The sequence below is a fragment of the Lissotriton helveticus genome, chromosome 5_1, assembly GCF_964261635.1.
Source record: "Lissotriton helveticus chromosome 5_1, aLisHel1.1, whole genome shotgun sequence".
Taxonomy (NCBI): Eukaryota; Metazoa; Chordata; class Amphibia; order Caudata; family Salamandridae; genus Lissotriton; species Lissotriton helveticus.
In genome coordinates this window covers 1,349,115,647-1,349,142,097 of record NC_136065.1, presented here as the reverse complement: position 1 = coordinate 1,349,142,097, position 26,451 = coordinate 1,349,115,647, and the positions used below count along the sequence as shown (strand labels likewise).

Here is a 26,451-nt window from a genome sequence, read left to right as displayed (position 1 = left end):
GCCAGACAAACATACTGGTGGCCAGCCATCGACGCGCAGGTAGAAAGACATGTGCGCTCTTGCGAGTCTTGCGCAAAATCGGACAAGGCCCAGAGCATGCTGAGACCCCCGCTGGGAAGGTTTCCGATTCCAGATGGCCCGTGGGAGATGTTGTCAGTGGACATAATGGGACCAGTTTTGAACAAGGAAGGCACTCAAAAGTACGTGGTGGTCGCCATTGATAGGTATTCCAAGTGGCCCGAGCTACAAGTCTTGGAGAGAGTGGATACTGAGGCAGTGATAAAGTTCTTGCGTACCACCTTTATCAGCGAAGGTATTCCGAGGATCATCACCTGCGACAATGGACCCCAGTTCACTTCAGAAAAGTGGACGGCCTTCACCAACAGAAACGGAATTGAAGTGAAGCACACCCCGATCTACCACCCGGCGGGAAACGGCCAGGTGGAACGCTTTAATCGTGTGATTATGGGCACCATACAGGCTGCCATTGAAGATGGCAAGAATTGGGAAGTGGAGCTGGAGAAGATGATTTGGGCATACCGAATCACACCGGGTAGCACAGGCTACAGCCCCTTCAAGATCTTAAGAGGCAGAGAAGCATTCACCAAAGACAATGCAGCATGGAGGAAGCTGATTGTCCAGAGTAAATGGTCACCGGCGGTGGTAAGGAAAAATCTGGAGAGAGCCCAGGATGTCTACACGGCACACTACAACAGAAGAAGGAACACTCAAAGTACAGAACTGGACAAAGGTGATTGGGTGAGGGTGAAGCTAGCCATCATGAAGAAGAAAGGAGAGAGCAAGTTTTCACCTCCCCTCAAAGTGGTGGAGCCTTATGCCAGATCAGCTCTCCTGAGCGATGGAAAAATTTGGTCCATGGACAGAATGGCCAAATGCAGCAAGATACTGAAATGGGAAGACGAAGCGGAAGAAGGAACGGAGAATGTCGCAGAGGATGGAGGAAGTGTAAGTGGAGAAAGGCAAGAGGAGTATGTGAACGGAACGGAAGGACTAACAACAGCAGAGGAGGAAAGAGTGAGTAGAGAGACAACGGAAGGAAAGAACAGAGGCATAGAAGAGAGTGAGAAGAAGGCCAATGAGGGGAAAACAGAAGGTGCGAGAGAAAGAAGGGAACAAGAGACTACAGGAGGTGAGAGAAAGATTGAGAGAGTGGAAACTCGAGCAGGGCGGAGAGTCAAGGTACCGGAGAGATTCAAGGACTATGAAATGGACTGGAAGTAAGACTTTTAAAGTTTTGTTTATTGTGCATAAAGGGGGGAGATGTGGCAGCGCTCTAGTGTTCCATGAGCGGAACAGGAACCACGTCACAGGACGTGGTAGGCGGAGCATTTAGTTTTCTCTGGCGCTCACCGCCAGAGGTAGCCAGCCCCGGCGCTCCGGAGTAATTAAACGTTAAATCAATTAACCACTGCGTCCTTGCTTCATTACAGGTCCCAAGCATTGTCGCTCGGATAATGCAGGCGTCGCAGCCACAGTAGGACAAGGGGTGGGAGGAGTCACAAGGTTTTAACAATAAAGACCTTCACAAAAGGCCGCAAAAGAACAATTGACCGAACAAGTTCCTTGGGATGCCTCACGGCATGGACACTTTACAGCAAAGGGGTGAGAAATGGTCATCGCTGGGCGGACATGACACCTACAGCCCAGGCAATGGCCAAAGGGCCAAGAATGCCAGACATGCTGTAGCAAAGCAAGCCTCAAAGACGCGACCCACTGTACCAAGTAATCGACAGAAGTAGTTTAAGTTCATTAAATGATAGCTACTTCCTTAAAACCATTGCAATAACATTTTTGACAGATAACATTACATGATGCAAAGTATTAATAAGTCATTTAAAAAGCCATTTTAGCCATAAATATGTAAAATCTACGTTTTAAAATTTGGCGTTTAAATACCGAAATAAGGAAATCGGTTTTATAAATAAAACTTTTTAAACCTCATGACCTGGTTCTGCCGCCTATTGGAAGGTCACACTATTCCTAAGAAGCATTTTGTAAGTACATAGTATGCAGTTTAGATTGTTTTTGTGAGGGAAAAGTGGATCGTTCATTGTCCCTACGTGGCAGATTAGCTCAGCAGGACTGGAAAGTTGTGTTGTGGGTCAATCTTTTCTCAGCCTTCAGCAGAAATATGATGAAGTGACAGTTCAGCTGAGGGTCCCCTGGGTCAAAGAAGGCCAGCCTTCTCAAATGAATTCTCCTTTGGCTGAAGGCCCTTGTTAGTGGCTGGCTACTTTCATCTTGCACCGTTTTACAAGGGCAGAATAATTGTAGCAGGTCTTCCATCCTGATCCCACAGAGGCAGCAGGTAACAGGGCGATTTCCACGCAACCTGGGTGCTAGATGGTCTTTTACGGGGAATAGCCCCAGCTGATATCTTAAGAACTGCAGTTTGATGAAGGCTGGGTAGCCAGTTGCAAAAGATTTTTGTAGAGCAAACACTTTGTGGTTTTTAGGAGTCATCCACTCATGTGCTCTGTTTGATATAGTGGTTTTGGACTCAATAGCAGACTGAATTGTATGTGTCTTCCAAACCAGACACTTAAATGCCAGGAGACTAATTTCCTAGAGTTGTGTGAGGCCAATGAGGTTGAGTGATTCTTGCAGGTAAGCACTTGCTGGCGAACTGTCACGATCATGTAGCTCTTTCCATAACATGTGATTCAAAGTATTTGATTCTGCTTTCCGTATCTTGTTCCAGCATATTAAATATGCTCCGTGCCTGGCTAGCGCTTGTTTAATCAAACCAAATTCCAGCCTTATCTGTGCTGGTGGGATGTAACTTGGGAGTGAGAAGATGATTCTGTAAGTATAAAAATGTAGGCATCTAAGATACTAGCGTCCGAACCTCTCAGAGATTCACTTCCGTATGAGATTGTCGGCAGAAGTTTCGCTCACACTACTTTGAGGGGGGGCTTCAGGAGAGGGCTGGCAATTTTTTTCTTCAGGTTTTTAAGCGCGACAGCCAGAGCCAGTCCTTTCCTTTGCATCGACTCTTTTTGGGCTGCAAGAGTGCCTTTCTTATCAATGATGACCATGAGGTATTTGTATTCCTCTGTGCTTTCTAGCCTGGTGTCAGCCCAAAAACGTTCTTGTGTTCGAGTTATCTTTTGTTGTACACCATGGTTTTTGTTTTACCAAGGTTGATCATCAGGCAATTGTCAAGAGAGTAGGCGTTCATGTTGTTCAGCAGCTATTGTAGCCCCACCCATGTGCAACTGACCAGCACCATGCCATCGGCATAGAGAAAACTTGATATTGCCTTGCCACCTAATTTGGGAGTGTTAGAAATGGGGTTTCTGGTTGGCTATGGTATGCACCTAAGCCAGGCAGAACCCACCACTCTAGTCAGGGTTACACACACGAGATAACCCCTGCTCAGCCCCTTGGTAGCTTGGCAGAGCAGTCAGGTTGACCCCAGAGTCTATGTGTAAAGCGCTTGTGCAACACACACACACACCAGTGACACACTAGCCACACCACAACAAGAGACTCCACACAGGTTAAATAAAAATATCCTTTGTATTTATACATAAAACACATTAAACTACAAATTACATAATCACTTCGCCAACCAGGCGATTGTCATGATTCAATGTGTAAAGCATTTGCGCAACACACAGTGATGCTAGGCACACCACAAAAATAGACTCCACACAAGGTTATATAAAAATATCCTTTGTATTTATACATAAAACACATTAGACTACAAATCACATAATCACTTCGCCAACCAGGCGATTGTCATGACATCACTTAGATTATAAATCACTCGGCCATAAGGCCATGGTCATACCATCACATTTAGTGCACTGAGGTAAATACTCATAACTTGCACATGTCATAATATCACAATTAGGGCAATAACATGACAACCTATATAATGCTCAGGTCATACGAACACATTATGCCCAACCTCACGGTCCGGGCAAGAATCCAAGTACCTCTTAGTTGCACATGTTGGGAAAATCAGCATAAAAACATTAGGCCTAACTCCTGTTAGGCCAAGAAAGCAAATACCTATAATGTGCCCATATCCTGAAAACACATGGGTACGAAACCAAAATGCAGTAGCGAGATTCACATAACCCACTATATATCACTGTACATAAACCATAACATTAGGGCATGAATTGCAAGTTAGGTTATATATACGTTCTAGCTACTGGGTATACTATCCCATCCCTGAATATGCGAGGAAAACAACACACATCCCATGAATCACTGCCTATCACACTAGGAAGGCCACAGCGTCACAGCACTTTTGCTCTGTTCAGTAGGGTAATTAGGCACCAGGTGCATGGCCTAGCACCACCTGCATGCCTCTTAGCTGTAATACAGTACTTCCACAAACAGCCTGAGCATGGTCGGGATCTCTGTTGAGAGTTTCTCCTCCCCCCCCCGTCCTGCCACCAGGTACAATTTGCTCTGGGCTCCTAATTTCTCAAGGCCCCCCGTGTCGTGTCGTGATGCAGTCTAGTGGTTGGGGGGGCGGAGCTGGGAGTAGGAACAGGAATAGGAGGGGCAAGGACCGAGAGTTAGTTAGAGCAGGGCACTGAGTGAATAAAGAAGTAACCACACATCACTCCTGGCTCCAGTACTTTATTACCTGGGGGGGACGATGTGACAATGGCGACGAGGATGGGATAATTCAAACCCATCAACACATCCTGAAAGTCCCCTGCCTCCGGTAAGCCTGCGGCGGTCCTGGCGCGACTTCAAAAAAAAAAAAAAAAAGAAGAAGCGTGGAAAATTGCGGAACGCTCCGTGAGTCCAGAAACTGCTGCCCGTGCCCCAGACCTACTGATCAACACAGCGGAGGTATTGCCCGCTGACCTGTGTGCCTCCGGAGGGTGGCCTGACACCCGAGAGCCTGCAGGGGTCCCGACGCGACGCTCGGAAAGAGCGCGGAAATCGCAGAACGCCCCACGAGCTAAGAAGAAGCTGCTGAGAGCTGTCACTTACGCAGGGGTCCCGACGCGACGCTCGGAAAGAGCGCGGAAATCGCAGAACGCCCCACGAGCTAAGAAGAAGCTGCTGAGAGCTGTCACTTACCCCAGTGAAGGAACCGCCTGCTGACGCGTGAAATCCTCGAAAGGAATTAAGGGAGGCACGATCAGACTGCAGCCAAGGTGCGGAGATCGTCGAGTCACCCCAAGCCCAGCCGCGTGGTTGTTGACCCGGCTGGAAGCGTGGAAGGCACTGAAAGGAGAAAGCGAAGACCGGACTCGAGACCGCCTGCCGATAGCATCGAAGAGGCGTGGGGTGAGTCCTGAGTGTTTACGCTCCCAAGTAATGAGCCAAGAAAATCAGAGACTTTAAATTGGCACTCACATGAAGAAATCTCGAGCAACTATAAGCAAAGTCTGTCTTGAGCGGCAGCCATCTTAAAGTCAGGCGCCGGCCATAAGCCCCATTGAATTTTATCTGTCGGCCATGTTAGGGTCAGGCAGCTGTGGAAACTGCCAACAAGTGTGAGAAAATGCAACCCAATGAAGTCAATAGAAAAACACAAGTAAATGCAAGAGGCTTAACAAAGAAACAAGCACAGGCAAGTGCAAGAAGGAATAATAAGCAAGTGCAAGAGACAGAATAAGACTGACACACAACAAGCATTGGTAAATGCACGACAAACAAGCAATAAAATAAGCCTGCGTAAATACAAGATATAGAATAAGAAAAGAAGCACAAGTAAAGACAACAGTAGAGTGAACGAACACGAGCGACTGCAAGAGAGCAAAATGTAATCAAGCAAGCACAAGCAAGTGAAATTAGCATAAGCAAACGCGTGAAATGTAGTCAAACAAGCACAAGCAGCTACAAAACAAACAGCGGTAAAGACGAGAGGAAACCACAACATACATTGGCAAACACAAGAGAACAAGCATTGGTGAGCGCAAACAACAAGCATAAGCAAATACGAACAAATCAAACGCAACAATCACCGCCAACGGGTGAGTGACGACCAAGCTGATCTCAAGAAACCATGTTCTTCTAACTGAAGCTTGCGCATTCCACCATCATGCCAGTGAGGAAAGACACGCACAAACCCGACCCCTGCATCGGAGTACCTCCTCCAGTGGCACAGACCAGCGACCACTGTTTAGGTCCCGAATGGTCAAGGTGGCTGGAATCGTTGGACGAATTCCTCGCACCGATCGGCGAGCGAAGGGATAGCAAACGTCGACTACTATTGTGTCAGCTGGTGGGTCACGAAGGCCGACGCCTAATCAAAACATTTTCAGCTAAAAACACAGAGACATATAGGGAACTCAGAGAGACGCTGCTCGCTCATTTCTACACAAAGGAAGACGTGGATCATGAACGCATTGTTTTCAACGCAGCACGGCAGGAACCACTAGAATCCTTACCAAGCTTCATTACCCGGCTGCAACGTCTAGTGAAATGTTGCCACTTCGACACTTTCACAAATGAAGATGCAATACGACTGTGGGTGATTGAAGGCTGTTCAAAACCCGACACCAAGCGCAAGATCATTCAAGGGCGGTTCTCGCTAAAAGAGATCATCAGGAGAGCCGAAGTTGGAGAGCGGGTCACAGCGAGGGAAGCATCCAAAGAATTTCACCAGGACGCAGGAAACAAAAAGAGAAGAAAGGAGACCTCCCCCACATCCGCGAGGAGAGCCCAGGAGACAAACAAAACCCGAGAGAGGGAAGGCGAAGGCGGACTAGAGGCGAGATATCATGAGAGACGAAGTGACAGCGGACCAGAGACAAGATACCATGAGAGACAAAGTGACAGGGAACTCCCTGAGTCAACAATACAAAGGGCAAAGGAGAGGAAAAAGATATCCCCCACATCCGTTGAGAGACGAAGTGACAGCGGACCAGAGACAAGATACCATGAGAGACAAAGTGACAGGGAACTCCCTAAGTCAACAATACAAAGGGCAAAGGAGAGGAAAAAGATATCCCCCATATCCGTGAAGAAAGTCCAGGAGACAAACAAAACCCGAGAGAGGGAGAGCGAAGGCGGACTAGAGGCAGGACACCGTGAGAGACAAAGTGACAGGGAACCCCCTAAGTCACCAACACAAAGGACAATGGATAAGGGTGTACGAAAGACGGGGACAACCAGGAATTGTGACAGCCTGATTGACATAACGTCGAGAAGCCACTCAACACACTACTCTGGAGAAATATCAAGCAGTGACACAGACCACACAGAGGAGGCCGAAGACAGTCTATTCAACGGTTATGACGAAAATACCAAACACCAGCGAGGGGACAAGTCACGTTATCTCCGGAAACTAACATACTACTCTAGAGAAACATCAAGCAGAGACACAGACCACACAGAGGAGACCGACGACAGTCGACTCAACGGTTATGAGGAAAGGACCAAATACAGGCGAGGGGACAAGCCACGCCATCTCCAGAAACCGATACACACTCGAACAACTCAAGACGCATACGCTCAAGCCATCCGTGATCAGGAGAAAACAGAGAAGAGTCGAATGTTCCAAGACCAAACCAAAGAAGTAAATACGTGGCTAGCAAACAACCCCGTCACAGCAATAACACAAAAGACACTTCAAGAGATGCACCCAGAGGAGTGTCTCCTCGATAACGTCAACTCCAGGAGTGTGTCATCGACCGATTTAGAAAGCATGTCCGGACGATCACTTAGATTAACAGAATCCTGGTACCGACAACGGTCACGGAGTCCACCACCTGAAAACACAGTGGAAGCAAAGACCGTCTTCCCTGTCCAAAGTAACACACCTCAGGCCAACAACCCGCAATGCCTGAACTCCCCACAAAACAACATGCCATGTCAGCCCCAGGAACATCATGACGTGAAGAATATACCGACACCATTGAAGGGGTCAGCAAGGCTTACGCAAAGGGGGCACAGAAGAAGCACAGATGCAGGTGACTGTACCCGCCGGGCGGTAAGGGACCACCCAGTCACCTCACCCAGAAGGGCCAGCACGTTGGGAAAGAGAGGTCATCATCATCAGTTAGAAGAAAAACGTGCACCGATGTTGTCTGATATGCCTGTCCACGGACAGGAGGACAGTGCTACCCCTGACCGAATAAGACAACGAGAAATAGAAGAGCATGCAGGCGCTTGGAAGAGAACCAAAACAACGTCCACACATGTAAGAGATCAATTGCCACTCAAACAAGAATTACAAAAGAATACGGACAGCCGACATCTAGCGGAGCCATCGACAGCCACATCACAAGAAGCGATACTCCTGTCAAGACAGCCGGAAAGACACAACGAAGTACCTCCAACAGACTGCACCCTGCTGACGCCTGAGAAACAGACTAAGCTTGAGTTTGTAATGGAGATGTGTCTCATGACTCAAACAGACGGGACGCAGCCCTGTGCAGCTGACCAAGAAACTATAGACGTTTCGGAAATCAACTTCGTTTGTTAAGAAAGGGGGGAGATGTCGTGTCGTGATGCAGTCTAGTGGTTGGGGGGGCGGAGCTGGGAGTAGGAACAGGAATAGGAGGGGCAAGGACCGAGAGTTAGTTAGAGCAGGGCACTGAGTGAATAAAGAAGTAACCACACATCACTCCTGGATCCAGTACTTTATTACCTGGGGGGGACGATGTGACACCCCGGTAGGGCAAATTTAGTGGGGGAAAGCCCACAGTGCCAAGATCGGCAGGGAGACCTCGCTGAGTCCTCCCCGTAAAGGAAATCACCGAAGGCCACAGACACATGGTGCCGCTGACAGTCCACTACAGCCCTTCGGCAACTCTGCCCCGGCTTCTTTCGGCCCAGACAACAAAAGATGGCACGTTATTGACAGTCCCCCTCGAGCTGTACAAGCTCCTTCAGGGTAGCCACGCTAGATCTCACGGCACAGAATGAAGTCTCCATTGCACTCTGCCGGACCTTACGGCATGGAGCAAAGTCTTACTCGCGATGACCCTGATGCCCTCTGACCCCAAGTGGGGTGGAACAAGTCAAAGGAGCACGCAGCAGCTCTTTTCCCTCAGCAGGTCCCTGGGCACCTTGCTTCCAATGCGCTGGGCCGCGTTGGTCTGTGCCCTTCTTTGGCTACCTGGGAAATGTGTTCATCAGAGGCGGCTCTCGGGCTCATGCACATGCAGGTTCTGGTGCGTGAGGCAGTGAACCAACACACCACAGTGAACTTGCCCCAAAGCGCCCTTCCTCCCGGGATACCACAGATCTACCAACAGGCCCTGGAGAGCCTAAGCAGCTTGTGATCGCCACCTGCTGGATCAGGAAGCACGCAACACATGCCAGTCCTCCTGCGCTCCTTACGCAATTTCTCCAGCTTGCCTCCCAGGCAGGTTAACTTTAGACCCAGCAACGGTCTTTTCTATAAAATCTTTTGTATCCTTGAAACTTTCAACAGGAGGCCAGCACACACAAGCCCCTTGGAGATTTTTCCCAGGCAGGATACCACAGCAGGGCAAAAAGAGTCAGTCCTTTTCCTCCACCACAAACAGAAGCAGCAACTGCACGCCAACCCACCCCTCATTCAGAAAAGGCAGCGATCCTCACACAGTCCTTCCACTCTTCTTCCTGGTAGGGTCCTCTTGTTCCTTGAAGTAATCTAAAGTCCTGGGGGGTTAGGTGTAATACTTATAGACCAAATTGTCATTGTTTTCTTTGCTGTAAGGGTCTCTGAACCCAGTCCAAACCAGTTTTGTCCTCCCTGGTGCAGCATGACCACAGGGGGGGCAAAGACAGCGTTGTGAAAAAGGAGACACAGCCTATTCAGGTGCAAGCGAAACTCCTCACACCACTGTAAATACAGACCAGGTCTATTCAGCGCTGCGATGAGTCACCCATTGCAAGGCACACCTTAACTCCCCCCCAGTGACTGTCTAGAGTGAATGCACATCCCAGCTCCTGTCACAAAAAGACCATACGCTGAATACACAAACAGCCAGAGGCACACAGAATGGTAAAGTAAGAAAATGCCCACTTTCTAAAAGTGGCATTTTTTAACACAGAATTTAAAAACCACGTTCACCAAAAGGTGTGTTAATAAATTCTGAGTTCAGAGAGCCTAAACTTCATTTTTCAATCTTGTCACTATTGAAAGTTGCACATGTAGAAATGTTACAGTGCAACCACAGCGATAAGCATACTGGCAGCCTTTCAATCGTGAAAAAAAGAAATATGCAGTATTTCACTATCAGGACATGTCACACACACCAGTACTGGTCCTACCTTTCACACACACTGCACCCTGCCCATGTGGATACATTGAGCCTAACTTAGGGGTGCCTTATTTGTATGGAAAGGGAAGTTTTGGACCTGGCAAGTGGGTGCACTCCCCAGGACAACATGGCAGTTTACGACTGTGTGCGCAAACACTATAGTGGTTATGTCTGAGACTTATTTACAGGGCTACTCATGTGGGTGTCACAACCAGTGTTGCAAGCCCACAAGTAGCATTTAATTTACAGGCCCTGCACTTGCACACACCATGCACTTTTCCTAGGGACTTAACAGTAAATCAAATATGACAATCATGGATAACCAATCAGTGTCATAATTAATACAGAGAGCATATTCACTTTAGCACTGATCACCAGTGGTAAAGTGTCCGGAATCCTATAGCCAACGAAAATAGGTCTAACAATGAGCGTAGGAATTAGGGGCTTGTAGTTGCTCGGTCAGGTCTGCCAAAAAAAGGTTGAAGAGATTCAGGGCCAAAACGCATCCCTGGCTGGGATTGTTCTGGAGAGATGCTTTCCTGCACCTTTTTTGACTTGAACCCATGTGCCCCAATGGAGCATAATCAGCATCTTAAGCAGGTTATGTGGTATTGTCCACCTTGCTAGCTTCCGCCATAGCTACCCCCCAGTCGACGCAGACAAAGGCTGCTTAGAAATCAATGTACCAGAAAAATAGTGCTGTGTTGGAAGCATAGGCAGCATCCATTAGAAGAGAGATTGCCAGAATGTTCGTGATCGTCCCGGATGTTTTTGAGAACCCAGTCTGATTACATGGTATAATGGAGTTGCTGGAGGCCCATGCATTAAGCTCATTAAGCACAGTTCCGGCAAAGTATTTTTATCTGTCACCTCCCTCCAAAATTGGAGATATGATTGAACCACTCCTTAACGCAGGAATAATACCTGTGTTTTTGATCTGCGTAAACACCAGTGTTATGGTTTCTGCCCAAAAAGCTGAGTCATGTTTGAACACCACTGGCGGTATACTCTTCTGGCCTGGAGCTCCTTCCCTTCACCCTTTACTTATTTGCTTTTTAATGTTCTCTACATCCACTATATGTGGTCCTTCAGCATGTACTGCAGTTTCCCAGAGGTCCATCTGGAGGCTATCGGGTATTTCGTGATTTACATTTTTTTTTATAGATATTGTGCCCATGTAGCTTGGGTGATGTAGGAGTTAATGCCTCTGTGGCCTGGTTGAAGGAGTTGGTTTACAGAGGCCCAAAATCTGGCACTATTGTTACATTTCAGGTCGGTGTGTATCTTTGCCTAGAATTCGTCTTCTTGTGCTCTTTTTATTGACCATTTTAGTTTATTGTTGGATTGCTATCATGTCATAAGACCTCAAGGGCAGATGGGTCTCCTGGACTGTTCCTCAGGGTTTGAAGAGCTTTATTTGATTGCGGTTTTGAACTGCGGTAATCTAGGATTTTGTGTTATGCCAGTGTCCTCCTGCGACACTTTATTGGCAGTTGGGTTTGTTCTCTTTTGCGTGCGCTTCCTAAAGTGTTTCTATTAAGATTTCTCACATTGCAACCGCATCAGTTTCTACACCTCTAAGATTTTGAAGTAAAACCCCTGTGATAACAGGCAGTTGCATAAGGAAAGCTGGTGTAATCTTAATGCGTCTACAGTTTATGGTGTAGGTTTTGTCCGTTGTCTCTATGTTTTTTGATGGTTAGATTTGAAGAAAATAGTACCTCCTGCAGGAGGTGATCACTTCTGGGGCTATCCTTGATTTGGAATGAGCAAACGTGTTGAGATACATAGAGACACACAAAGGTATAGTCCAGACTTGTGCTGGTTCTGTTGGAGTGGTATGTGGCGGCCGGTGGGTTGTCTTCTACGAACCTGTCATTCAGGGTCCTGAGGCTCAGGTGTTCAAGATCTTCCCGTAGACGTCTTCTAGATTTTGTTTGAAGCCCAAGTGTTTTTACCGTGGTCATGTATTTCCCATAGCACGGTTTGGGCTATTGCTGGTGGATGCACCCAGTAAGTGTAGGTTGAAGTCTCCCGATATTACAAAGTGCGTAGAGTCTTCTTCTGCTTCTAACCTGGTTAGTTCTTGCTCTATTTTCCTGCAGTCTTTGGACTTACTCTTGGGATGAACATAAATGTTGAGAAAAATTATGTTGACTGCTGCATTTTTTATTCATATGGTGCATCTTGTTGCGTTTTGATGTCCAAGGTTGTTGCTGGCTATCGAGGTATAAGTTGCCAGTCCACCTGAGAGATGCCTATGTTTTGCACGTTTCACAGCTGGGGTTCAAAAGTTCATCTAAGCAAGAATGTAGACAGGGTCAGCCAACCTGGTCTCCTGAAAGACCTCAAGTAGTTATGCAAGTCCGGGTAGCTCAGCTTTGTGCTCAGGCCGTTTATGTTCCAGGAGCACATACAAAATTAACGGAAGTTGGCTCATTTTTGTGGCTCTTGAATTGTTTGCAGTCACACTGTCTTTTGAGAGCATCTGAGTGTTCTCACTATCGGCCACATGCATCAAGTGAATTTGGAGTCGCAAACGGTGCGAATCGGAAAAATCGTCCGTTTGCGATTCCAAATTCACTTTTTGGAATGCATGAAACAATTTTTAAAGAACCGCAATTTTTTGCATTTCCAAAAAATGCTATTGCATTTAAGGAATCGCATTTGTGCGATTCCTTAAATGCAATGCATGAATTTTTAAAAAATTGCGATTTTGGAAATAGGAGGTGCAAATTAACACGAGGTTGACCCTCGTGTTAATTTGCGAAATCTTTCAAAAATGCTCAAAAAAGCATTTTTGAAAGTGCCGTGTTACACACACACATGTCCTTTGGACATGTGTGTGTGAAACTTGCACTTAAAAAACATTTCAAGGGTGCAGGGGGGGGGGTCCTATGGACCCCCCTCAGCACCCTTGAAATGCATCAACAAATTGCGATTCACAAATTAAAAAAATGCAAAAAGGCATTGATTCTTATGGGCCTCTAGGCCCATAGGAATCAATGTAATGCCATTCCTTAATTGCGATTCGCAATTAAGGAATCGCAAATTCTGAAAATTAAGATATCCTAAAAAGTTTAAAGATTTCTTAATGCATAGGATTTTGCAATTCCTAAATTGCGATTCCTTAATTTTCGCAATTTAGGAATTGCAAAATCCTACAATGATGCATGTGGCCGTTAGTCCCTTATGGCTTCATTTGGCATTTCGAGGGGAGTTTGCACTAATGCCCGTGACTGCTATATACTGAAGATTCTCTTGTCAAGGAGCCCTCAGCGCCCTTGATTACAGATGTAGTTTCCTTTTGCCACTGAGCTGGCTTCATTTTACGACCTTGGGGAAGGAGGGGTGAGGAATATACTGCCACTTGGCATGAGATGACCTTTTTTCCCCATCTTTTAAGGGTTGGTCCTTGGGTGAACAGAAGGTGAACTGTCACAGTAGTTTATAAAAGGGATTTATGACAACCATTAAAGAGACAGTATGACTTTAAAGATGATGCATTGCAGGATTATGCAACTTATGGTAATTAATATGCAATAAAGATTAAATGTACGCGGTATAACCAGTTATGAACAGAATGCGCAATATTGAAGTGCAATATAAGCGCGCTCAGCATGTTAATGACCGATGCCATAGCGATAACTTATGTACCAGCTTATGATGTGAATAATCTGTGGCTGTTCTACACCACAAATGGTCTTGGTGTCCATAATTGATGGGAAAGAAAGGAACTGCGGGAGGACCCGGGGGTTCAGCGCTGTCTCTTTGCTGCCGACAAGCTTTGCATATACAGTAGACTCACTCTTAACATTTAAATTTGCCTTTTGTCTCCTGGCATACAATTAGAAATGACTACTGCATTGTACAAACACGTGATGCCGATCAGTCATTAGTGCAGCCTACTTTTACAATGCTACGAATTTGCCAAGTGCTCCTATCTTTTCAAGAGCAGTTCATGTTGTCATTATGGCTTATGCGCCAAAAAATGGATATTAGGACATCACTTTCAACTGCCAGTTGCTGCTGTGGTGAAAGCATACATCTAATGTGTATTTATTGCTGACAACAAGTGCTTGCAAGACAGCTGAAATGAGTCGGGTACACTGGCCCAGTTGAACTGTCAGTCACCGTCCCAGACTGATGGGAGCTTACTGAAAAGGTGGCCATTTAGTGTGCGACAGCTTTGTGTGATTTAGTGGATGGCTTAGAGCAGTCAAACTCTCGGTGCTGAGCCAAATCCAAGACATTCAACTGTGAGCCGTACAGAACTCGGTGCTCAGATGTTTGCTTCATGAAATAATTTTGTAATGTAGCTGGACAGCGACGATGTCTTGTATGTGCTGCCATCTGCTTCAGATGTTTGGCAGGGAGGAACTGTCAGTACCAGGCTGGTGTTACCACCAAATCAGTCAAAACTACCGGACAATTGTTCATGTTTTGGGAATCTACTACAGGTAGAAACAATAATATGGGAAACAAAATACGTTGATCACCATTTTAGCTGTTAGCTATTGTAGAGAGTCAGAAAAAGCTGGAAAACTTTCCATAACAAACTTTGTACATGTAGGCTATGCTCCTTTAGGCAAGAATCGCTGTCGTAACTATTGTGCAATTGCAAAGTGTTGGGGTACGGAAGCGGATTTGAGATTCGCTTGCTGTTTATTCAGAAAGGCATATGAACTTTTAAAGATGCCACAGCTTTGTCCCCCAACATGTTAAATTTATGGATGTGGTTGTAAAAAAACGAATATTAAAATGCATAGCTGCAAAAATCGGATAGGTGATACCAGTTCTGGTTCATAAAATATCTGTGAGGTTTTCTCTCACAACTATTTGATTATGCCTTTTTTAAGGAGGCAAATTATTTCTTTATGCCCGGATCCTGCATTCACTTGAATTAACATTTACAAACATAAACGCCTGCCGGCCTCTTCAAAGATGGCCTTCTCTGGTGCCATCATCCCAGACATGTCCTGAACTCGTGCCTGCCCCCTAGTTGCCTCCGTTTTAATGAGGCATGGCAAGCACGAGGAGGGAACATGCTGTACAGAAGAAAGATGGGGAACGACAGGTGGAGGGCAGGCCGGTTACAGAAAGTGTTGTCAGACCATGAGGTTTCAAGCCCGTTTGTGTGGCAGCTGCAGGACACCGTGTTGAAATAACCCTACGTGAATAAATAAGAGACCAGCCCGATTTCTCTGCATGTGTTTTCAGGAAACTAAGGAAGATGATTCAAAACATGGCTGATGTAGGGGACCCAAGTGTGATATTACAAGAGATATAGTACTGTGTGGCTAGATGAATTACCCATTCCCAAAGTACTGGAAAGGATAGAAATGTTGGATAGAAATGTTGGAGCCACAGTTGTGTTGTGTACCATCGATCTGATGTATGTAACAGTTGTGTGGATTGGTGGTTGAGCATATCAATTCTTTGCTTGTAGTAGTGTGCTGCTACACCTAACAAGTGATTGTTATATGGTATTCTGACCTAGCAAACTAGTCTTAGTTCGAGGAACACTCTGGAACCATGTCTGCACACGGATGGCTCCATGAAATTGGTGTAGGGTTTGCCTGCTGTTTGTGGACTAACCATAAGCTTCATAGTATTACTGTGTGCTTTTAGCTATTTTTATTGCTGATCCTGCCATATACTGCAGGCCCTGTAGACTGATGGTAATGCTGTGCACTACTAGCCTAAAGATTGATTTGTTGTGCAAAATCAATGTCCTGATGGTTGTGCTTTGTACACTGATATCCTCTAACTGGATGGTTGTGCGCTGCAGTGCTATTGATATACTTGGAGTGCTGTGCATGGATGTCCCATGAAAAACCGGTTGTATTATGCACTGCTGGCACTGTGCATCAAATATAATGTCATCTGCAGCAAATCATAGAATCGATAGCGACACTGTGCAAGGCTGTACCCAGTAGCCAATAGTCCTGTGTTGCAGTTTAGACCCCTCGGTCAGTGGTTTTGCTGAGTACTAGAAACCCTGCGATTTTATTGTGATCAGCCAGCAAAATGACTCCATAGTAGAACAGACCACATCTGTCTCGGTGAATCTGTGATCGTTAAATGGGCTACAATGCTACAATGAAGTCCTATACGTGCTGGAATTTTGCAGTGTAAAATGAATTGAAGGCAAGTGAGCTAACAATCTTTCCACCGAAAAGCATCTCTATGAACCTATAATTTTGGGAACGGTATTCTTCGTGCTGTGAGAGTCTGCTACACTGGTGATGTCTAATCCAGCATCAGACCCTCATCAAGTCACCTCACCAGGTTATTGAAATTTAGAAATGTTTAGATATAAAATCATATGGTAGAAAAGGACCGGTCGAAACTGTGCATGTCTTTTGCTCTGATATACCCTCAAAATATTGAAACAAATGCATAGGAATATTTCAAAACGTCGAAAGCAAAACAGCCTTAACTGTCATATTTTATGTTACTAAACATTGTGGACAAGTGTCTACCAATATATAATTAGGTTGCTGGTCGTAAATATCATTTCAGTGCCTCGGGCAAAATGGAGTGCAGCTGACCATGAGTGCCCTGCCCTGGGAGGCAGGTCTGCAGGTTAGGTGCTCTGAGTACGAGGTGGAATAGGACAGAGGTGCTTTGTTGGAATAGGACACTTCACAAAGGAGACAAACAATGCATCTAACAGCTGCTTTGATCCTTCATGTTTAAGACCCGTTATTTTCACTTATTGGTGTCCACATTAGATGTGTATGATGTGACAGAACGAATCACAAGTCCAGCTGTTATATCCATGCCTTTATTAACTCTTCCATGGTGTCCTCTGTCTGCAGGCATTATCTCGGTGTCCCTGATGGAGGACAGCAGAGGCCACCTCACCATGATCGCCAGTCCACAAAACGACATCCCAGGTCCATTGCTCAGCGCAGAATCGTCAATCTCCATCTGGCACCAGTTCAAGTTGGGCAAGTCCAGCGGAGGGGCCCAAACACTGTCCAACTGGAAGCACAGTGCACTGAGGAAGACCATAAGCGAGAGGTGAAAACCACCTGCAACACTTTTTTTTCCAGACATTAAGAAACCTTTTTCAGTCAAATCTATTGAAATTAAATGATTGCTGTTAATGGACTCATGTGAGTAATTTTACTAGTAGCCCTGCTGACCACTAAGCTGTGAAGGCTAAGCATTGAGGTTGTTATATCTACTGGCTAATTTGTTGCCTGTAAAAAAACAAGATTCTTGATTTCTAATCCGGCTATCTCACTGAACTTCTTTGGGTTGCCTTGAACAAACCATTGTATCTCCTTGAAAGTCCCTGCCTTTCTCTACAACTGGTAGCACTGGTAGCTACAAGGCAGATTCGAATCAAGCACTGGGTCAAAATTGATCTTACATTATCAATCCATTTGTTATGTACCCCAATCTAGGCCTAAGTAGCTACATGACCTTTTACCTACATTTGTCCTACCTTGCTCTGCATAAGGGTTCTAGCATTGACCTTTTACCCAGTTTTGTGCTGAATAAATGACGATCGGTTTCCTTGAAACTAACCTAATTTATTATACATGAGAATTCTTAGAAAAGTCCCTGCACATGACGTACATAACATCATGAACATACTCTGTGTAAAAGTCAGGGTCATCTTCATCTTTTGGCGTAAGAACTACTTTGCATTATTGCAGATATCGTTCTAGTCTCATTTGCATACATATCGATTGTGTAAAGAACACCAAGGCTATCTTTATGGTAGAAAAGAACCATACCAACACTAGATAAACAGAGGAGAAGCTTCCACGCTGACACTAGGCGCTGAGGTCCCAGCACACAGAAGCTCCAGCACGCAGTGGTCTGACATCCCTTGCAACTCGAGACCAAGATGGGATTCTTCGTTCTCTCCCATCAGGTAATGGGGTTGGTTCTTTCCTAGGGGATTCTTGGCTTTACACCCACATACATGCTAGGTACACTTAGGTAGGGCTTGCATCGTAGGAGTACACTTGATTACGGTCATGTATCTATATGCCTGCATATATTCACTGTTTTAGCACCATGGTAGAATTCTACTTTTTATTTTCTCTGTTGGTGCTTGTATTATACATCCGTTACTATCTGATTGTCGCAGCAAACATGTTTTATACTCGAATGACGCTGGTTGAATAAATGTTTATTGAAAACGTTACCTTCGTTTATTCTGTGTATCTCTCTAAGACTAAGTGAGCACGGACGACTGAGACTGTTTCCACGATCCCTGAAGGATCAAGGGTTGTCATGTTCGATAGTTGCTAGAGACTATTCGCTCCTTGCTAAAGGTTGGGGGCTTATGGTGGCACTGTGAGCTAGCTGGTCTAAAGGCTAACACATCCCTTGGGGTGTCTGGAATCAGTCTGGACACCAATCCCTTAATGTATGCTGTTTAGACGCACAGATCCTATGTATTTTTAGGAACTACACAACACCTCGTAAACCTTGCATTGATGTTGTGGCCCTGTGGACCTACTTTTGACCTTTGCTGGTTCAAGAAAACACTTTGACGAGGCTGTGATAGAGTGGAACTAAGCATTAAGCTGCAGAATTTTCAGTGACCTGGACCTAATCTTGCCTCATGTTTCTGAGGCAAGTGGGCACAGGACATCTCTTAATGAGTGCAATAGACACAGGTATCAAATTATTTTAAACCTGGTGTTGATGCTGTGTGTGGAGTCCCAGTAGTATTATATCACAGATATTAAGCTCCCAGCGAAGGCAGGAAAGTTGGGAATGCATGGTTGCGAAGAGGGTAAATGCTAAATGTATTCAAACAAGCACTTTGTAGAGGCAGAGTGCGATATAGAAAATCAGGAGACACAATGATTGCCAGTGCCACTCACCGGGCTGTGGCAGGGTTAGTTACGTTCCCCTACTTGTCAGTCCACTCCTCCTTTCATCTCACAAGAAACACTCAGTAGAGAGGCCAAAGACTGAGTGAATGCTCAAAACCCTTTCACACTCCACAGTTCTAATTCCAATTCTGGAACTCCCTTCCTCCTGATTTGCGTTGGGTCGTCTCCTACTCCAAGTTCAGAAAATCCTTCAAACCATGGTTATTTGCCCAGGCTTACTATTAATTCCACTGTCTTTGTCCAAGCAAACAATCCCGCTCAGCGCCAAGAAAACGTTGGTGAACGCGCGCTTAATAAATTATTTTAACATAACAGAACACAGTTAGGTCGTGCAGCAAATATCGTCAGTTCTTATTTCCTCACTGTCAGACCCTGTTCGGGGGCCACATGGCAGACATGGCCTCATAAGCCCCTAAAAGGATGACTGAGGTCGTTTTCCAGTGGCATCCTAGGGACTGCATTACTATGGCCATGCAAACTTTAAGTACACCCTCTCTGCAGTTGACTCTCAGGATAGCAAGGGTGAGCAGTCAGGGAAGTAGTGTGGGCAGTTGAGACCCAGCACTCAAACAATCATACAGTAGATGCAATGATGTAATGAACAGTCCAATACGTGTATTTCTAGAGAAAATAAGTATTTTAACCACAACAGAACTTAATACAATACATATGGAGTAATTGCCTCTTCAGGGATGCTCAAGAGGGTTTATGGGGTTCTCTGCAAAATGAAACATGGAAGTAATCACAACTAGAGCTCAAGTGTATGCTCGCTATGTTGCAGTGGAGCCACTTACTAGCGTTCTGCGACCCACAGGTCAGTCCATAGCAAATAACTACTCAGCTCTTTTTCAGGAATAGCCATGTTCAATTAAGCATCTCTTTTCACACCAATCAAAGAATACCACCTGTTGACACCTAGGTGCTATCCTAGTGATTCATAGTTTGTTGGGGGACATAACCATCAGGTCCCGTGGCTCACCATCTATGTTTCACGATGGAAGCACTAAGAAGAGGCCCAGATGATGACTAGGGCGGTGTCGAGCGGTGACTGATGGGTATCTTCATTTATGAGGGGGTTCTTTTTCAAATATACACTTAGTTTTTTAGATTTGGTGGATGTATTTCTGAGGTAGATTTCTTGTTAGACCCGTGGACACTTCTGTTGTAGTACAATTAAGCATCTCACCAAAATCTGTTAGCTAAATGTTCACAATCAATGTCTCTCAATTACTTAATGTGGTGTGTACTCTTGATCACTCAGTGGACAGGGCACAGGGAAAGCGGCCGTGTTCACTGGGGCTTGTTCGAGCACCCCGTCCACCTTCTTTCCTCCACTGACTCCACAAAGACACCTTCAACAGTCTGCTCCAGTGGTCGCAGTGGAAGGATCTTTCTCTTTCTGTCCTTGTCATTGGCGTAATTGCTGACCTGCAATGAAGGTAGAATCAGCATAGAATGTCTGTAGCTTTCTCAAGAGCAGTCCTCAAATGGGCAATCTTTACTTTGCGGTTGATCCCGACAACAACCTCTCCTCAGTCAGACTTAACTCAAAAGCAGGGCTGGCGTTAGTGCTGGTGGAGCCCGGTGCAATATTTGTTTTTGGTGCTCATGACAGCCTCCTCGATTCCCTCAGTACCACCGGGCAAAAGTGCCTCTCATATCTCCAATCAGAAGTTATTGCTGAACATTGCTCACTCGATGAGGTCAGCACCCCCTCCATGGGTCAGCACCGGTCACACTGCCCTAAAGTCGGCTCTGCTCAAAAGTCATGAGGGAGACTGACGACCATGGGAAGTTCCGGAGTCTTGGCGACATTCTCCCACATTTCCTCTGCTCTCTCTGGGTCATTCCTCACACTTTGCTAGGAAACATGGTTCTCTTCCAGAGGAAGATAGATCCCAGTGGGATACAGCTTTCTCCTTGCCCTTCTCAGCAGGCAAACACCCACCAGGGTCACTGGCAGATCCTCAGCTTCTTCCAGCAAGGCTTGCAGAAACAAGGTGTCGTCTCTTCCCCTTCAGAAGGCTCCCTATTAGTGATATCATCTATTGGCAACAGCGGCCCTTCTCCTATCACAGTGAAGCAGCTTATACTGGAACACATTAGGGGAGTTGAGGGCCCACTTTTATAAGGTACCTTCAGATAGGGGACGTGGATCCCTATTTTGGGCTTAGGAACCTGCTTGGCCTGGTTTCTTTTCATAGTTCATTTTTCCTCTGCGGTATGGACAGGTTCTTTGGTCAAGGTGATGGCTCATCACAGCAAGCAGTGATGATGCTGGCTCTAAGCTGGAGTGTGCCTACAGCATGATACAATAGGTAAAACGTTTGACACCTACCTTTCATCAGCCTTCCAGGGTAGGCCAATCAAAGAAAAACAAAGGACTCATGTTCTCCCCAGAAACTTCTCGTTCATTGGCAGTTGTCTCTGCTGACTCACCCCCATTCCTCTATCATTAAGCAAATGGCAGTACCAAGGAAGGACTAATAGGCAAACCCTTGATAAACAGATCACCTATAATTTCTAAAGATAGCCCTGGCTCCGTCCTTCCATACATTTGTATCTAGAGTTACACCCTTCTTCTAAGAAATACAGGCAATACTCTTCCACTGTCTGGAGGTTTTTTCACAACTTCCATCTTGTGCCATGTCAGACCAGGGACAATCCATGATAACCATATATACGAACACACACACACCACTAAAATGGAGTCCTACTAACGTACACAGTAGATGCATATGCACTCAACATTTATACAGGGATGTCAGCACAAGGCCTAGTTCCTGACACATTACTGGAACTTTACTCAAGTGCACTGGTAAGCTTCAGGTTCGTAGTCCATGAGCAGGTTAAAAAAAAGGACTGTTCAACAAAATACACTATATGCTGCCACCACCATTCACCATACAAAGACACAGATGGCAGTGTCGTGCCCATTCAAGTGTACACTTTAGGAACCTCCATAATCTCAGACTCAGGTTCTGTGCCTTAATGGCAATTTCGAACCTAAGCCTGCAGTGCGCACACTCAACTTTGTGTGTGCAGAGGCCAAAATAAAGTCAAGATACCAGATTCTCTTGCAGTTTTGTCACTTGGTTAGGGGAACATCCTTTGCCACACATGGGGGACATTTTCATTATAACACTCCCTTTACTTATGGAGGTGGATGACTAGTGAAGAAGGACTTCATTCATGAAAAGATATGGACGCTGTTCAATTATCTGAAGCAGAAATGATTGAACATGAATGATGCAAAAAATATGTTTCTCATTGCAACACCTAATAAGATGCTGTCCAATACAGAGTTATCCATCATGTTTTATCTTATTTTCTTGCTGAGAATTTCATCCAGTTCTAAGTCTGCTTTGGTGGAAGACAAGAGACAACAAACATAGGGACCAGCAAAGAGGAAATGAGGACACCTAGGGGCCGATTCCAATCCGGTAAAATCACTTTACAAATAGCCGCACGTAGCATATTTCCTGTACGACTCATACCCGTAAACGTCTCGGTACATGCGAGGAAGTACGATTCGAATCCAAAGCAGATTTACCTACGACTCGTAAAAAAGACCATGAATCTAAAAAATACGTGCGATTAGAATTCGGAACAGGCAGTACGCGACCTCTGTACACATTTAAGTAGCAGTTTCTGGCCCAGCAAGTACGATTTGTCTCTTCGACACTCGATACGACTCGTTTTCTACGGGAGCTACAAACGTCCGGAAAAGCAGAGCCCGACTCGAACCGCATATGAAATGGATCCCCGGGTATGCGACATACACGCCATGAACCCCATCGTCCGTGTCATCCCAGTCCTGTACGCCTACGACCTGGTGCACAGAAACCGACGCGTACGGCGCATACGGTGAGAACAACAACCGGGGCGATTGGGTGGGTGAGGGGCAGTAAACATCACCCATACGAAAGTCCAACCCCATAATCTGGATGCCATACATCACCACCAATGTCTGGTTACTTGGGGGGCGTGTCCAGCAACCCCTGCGTACCGCACCAAGGAAGGGTACGCGTCGACCTGGCCCTGCATATTACCTTCACATTGGTGTGTGCGCAGGTCCGGGCCAGCAGTGTCCAGCTCCAAAGGGGGGTGGGTGTACATCACTACCAGCAGTGTCCAGTCATATGGGGGTGGGTGCATTGGACTCCCAGCAGTGGCCAGGCATATGGGGGTGGGGGCAGAGGACTCCCAGCAGTGGCCAGTCATATGGGGGTGGGTGCAGAGGACTCCCAGCAGTGGCCAGTCATATGGGGGTGGGTGCAGAGGACTACCAGCAGTCATTGACATGTGGATTTTTGGCTTGGATGCTTCTGCAGATCTGTATTGGTCTTGTTGTGTTACATGGCCATTGTGACAGTGGGGCACTCCATTGCCTGTCCCAGGAGGGTATGTTTGTGAAAGGGGTGTGTGTGACAGGCAGTGTTGGTAGTTGAAGTCTGAGTTGGCACTGGGCCTCCCTCGTGATGTAGCTGTCCCCCCATGGAGCATGCTGCCATGACAGTGAGTGTTAGTTCCTGTCCAAGATATCTGTCCTTGTTGTCCGTGTGTTTGTGTTTGCACTGGTCACAGGAGGGCCTTATGCTGCCTACACCAGGGCCCAGTGTCAGCTATCTTGTCAGCACTTTCCCACTCCCTGTGCATTGAGAATGGTGCATGGGTGTGTACCTGGGCCATATGGGATGAGGGCAATTGGGTCTGATTTGGAGTCCCACAATGCATTTTGTGACACCCACCCTCCCAGCATACCGGACATTCATTCTTGGGTCTGTGCTTCCTGTAGCATGGGACATAGCATGGCCTTGCTTTCTCAATGGGGCATACACATGTTAGTGGCGTTAGCGTTGTTTTTGGCTGTAGTTCTGGCCGGTGAGAGCTTGGGGGTTGGTGCGGGCATTTTTTGTACTTGGGGTGTGGATGCCATTACCCCCATGTTACATGAGTTGTTTGTGTACTCACCAGGCTCTACTACTCCTTTAATTCCATGTACTCCCACCGGTGGAAGCAGGGCCATCACCTTCTCCAGGGCTGGTACTGCACTGGTTTGCGGGGACGGCCACCTCCAGTCTTCTGGCTCTGTGCGTATTCTTCATCCATTTTTCGCTTGACCATCCTCCGCAGATCGTATCACCTGGCATGGCACTCCTTCCTTGTGCGTCGGATGGGTGCAACAGCATTCACCCTATTGACTATCCTCTGCCACAGGCGGGATTTCTCAGCTATGCTGGTCCGTCTGGCCAATGTGCCAAACAGCTGTGGCTCGACTCTGATGACTTTGTTGACAAAGATCTCCATCTCCTCCTTTGTGAACTTTGGATTCTTCTGTGTGGACATGGTGTGGGGTGACGGTGTGAATGGATGTGGGTGTGTGGTTCTGAATATGAAAGAGGGGGTATATGTGAAGGTGAATGTGTGCAGTTGGTGGTGTGTTGGCAGTATCTGTTGCAAATTGAGTCTGTTGTAAAGGCTCATGGTTTGTGTGTGTGGGCCCTTTTTATTGGTCCATTTGTGGTTGGGCCTTAGTTAGAATTTTATGTGGGTGTGTTATAAGAGGTGGTTGTGAGTTTGCCCCTCTGTTTTCCTGTTTGGATCTGCCCAGGACATTCATTTCCATGGTTTGTACACTGGAGACGTGTTTTGTGGTGTTGTGCGACTCGTTTTCACCCTCCTTGTGCTGTTTTACAGTGTCCGCGGGGTTCAGTACGGCTCATTTAGTTGTATTTGCTTCTATTTATTTGTGTGTGCGACTCGGTCATACGCGACGTTCTCCGCGGTACGAGTTGTTTTCACCCTCCTTGTGCTGTTTTATGGTGTTCGCGTGCGCGTCGTTCAGTATGGGTTTGTCTCGTATTTGATTGTGTGGCTCTCTGTTCGCATCAGTCATACGGGACATTTTCTGTACGATTCACATTCTGATTCCCCGGTCCGGATCGTACTTGTCGGGTCGTTCAGCATGTTTACGAGTCGTACGGTTCACTTTGAGGGTCCGTGTCGTACGTATTTTCCCTTGCTTTTTTTACAGTTCGGTCGGACTTTTGTATTTACGTACGTCTCGGTCGTATATTTTTCCGTGCGAATCGTACTACGCGAGTCGGACGGTAATTGTACGAGTCGTACGTAAAGGGCTACGGCTTCGAGTCGGTCGTACGGATTTCTTTACCGGATCGGAATCGGCCCCTATGTTGGGGGAATTAATAGTCACCCTTGCGAATGCAATGATTGCCCAAAAAATGTGTTTCACTAGAAAGGATTGTGGTTTGCGGATATTCTACCTCAAGCATTGGGCCAGAAAGAAGAGAGAAGGAGAGAGATTGGTAGGCAAGAGAAGAACCAAATAAGCAGAGAAGGAAAGGAGGGAGGAGGAAAGAGAGGAGAAAGAGCAAGAAGTAAGAAAAAAATGAATAAAGGAAGTAGACATCACTTAACAGTGTCTGGAATTTGAGTCTAGCAGAGTCCTAACGTATGATAGAATCTTAGACATAAACTGGAATAAGAGATAGGTTGGAGAGTAAGTAGAAGCCCTCAATGAACTCCACAATGTTGTTTGCAGACTGTTCATTCTGTGTCTCCCTAAACAATACATTTACTTTTGCAGTCCACATTTGATAAGATAGTTAAAGAGAAGGAGCTCTAAGTACACTTCCATTAATCTCAGTAGTTGTCATGCTGCCTAGAGGAAAGAGGCATCATGATTCAAGAAAGAGTCCTCCACAGAATGCTAGTGGTAAGGCCCTAACACTCGTCTAGGCAAGAATTATCTGTAATTATCTTCCAGGGTTCAAGACCCCACTATAGGATGCCTAGATGGCTGTTCTGGTGAATCTTCTATCCTCTTGATAGCTCACACACAGAACATGCTATACAACCTGTGAATGGTAAGTACGGAGAAACTTTCACAGTCTCCAAAAGGATTTCTGGGGCTATAACAGTAGAGGGATATCATTTTGTGAATGTGACCTGAAGATAACTAAAGTATCAAGGATAAATACTTAAGAGTTTATCCTAGTTTAACTTGGTTGTTGTCACATTATGTTATTGACTTGCATTGTTCCAGTGAGCCAGCAATTTCTTTTCCAAGAACATCTGACTAAAGAGGCTTTGTCATTTGTACAAAATTTGATTGTGGTAGAGCTCTGTGTCCAGACTGTCACAGCACTTCTTACACATGTAGCTGTTGTAAAACCAGACTGTGTGTACCATTACTAAAACATTAATGAGAATGCATGTGACTCAGGTCAAGAGTTTCATACATTGGCTTCCTATGAAGTCAAGGGTCATCTTTAAGAGACACTGAGCAAATGAGCCATGGCTTTAACAGGAATATTCCATCTCATTTGTTAAAGTGCATTTCTTTATATCAACCTCAC

General features: G+C 45.9%; 1 protein-coding gene across 3 annotated transcripts in view; it reads left to right on the top strand.

Annotated features, from left to right (window-relative positions):
• The window catches only part of IP6K3 (inositol hexakisphosphate kinase 3), a 121,298-nt gene that overhangs the window by 54,586 nt on the left and 40,261 nt on the right, over positions 1-26,451 (top strand). For all 3 annotated transcript variants that reach the window (XM_078644243.1, XM_078644241.1, XM_078644242.1), the window contains one exon: positions 17,024-17,228. In XM_078644243.1, coding sequence (XP_078500369.1) covers positions 17,044-17,228 — 185 coding nt within the window. In that variant the 5' untranslated portion in view covers positions 17,024-17,043. The remainder of the gene's footprint in view (positions 1-17,023; positions 17,229-26,451) is intronic.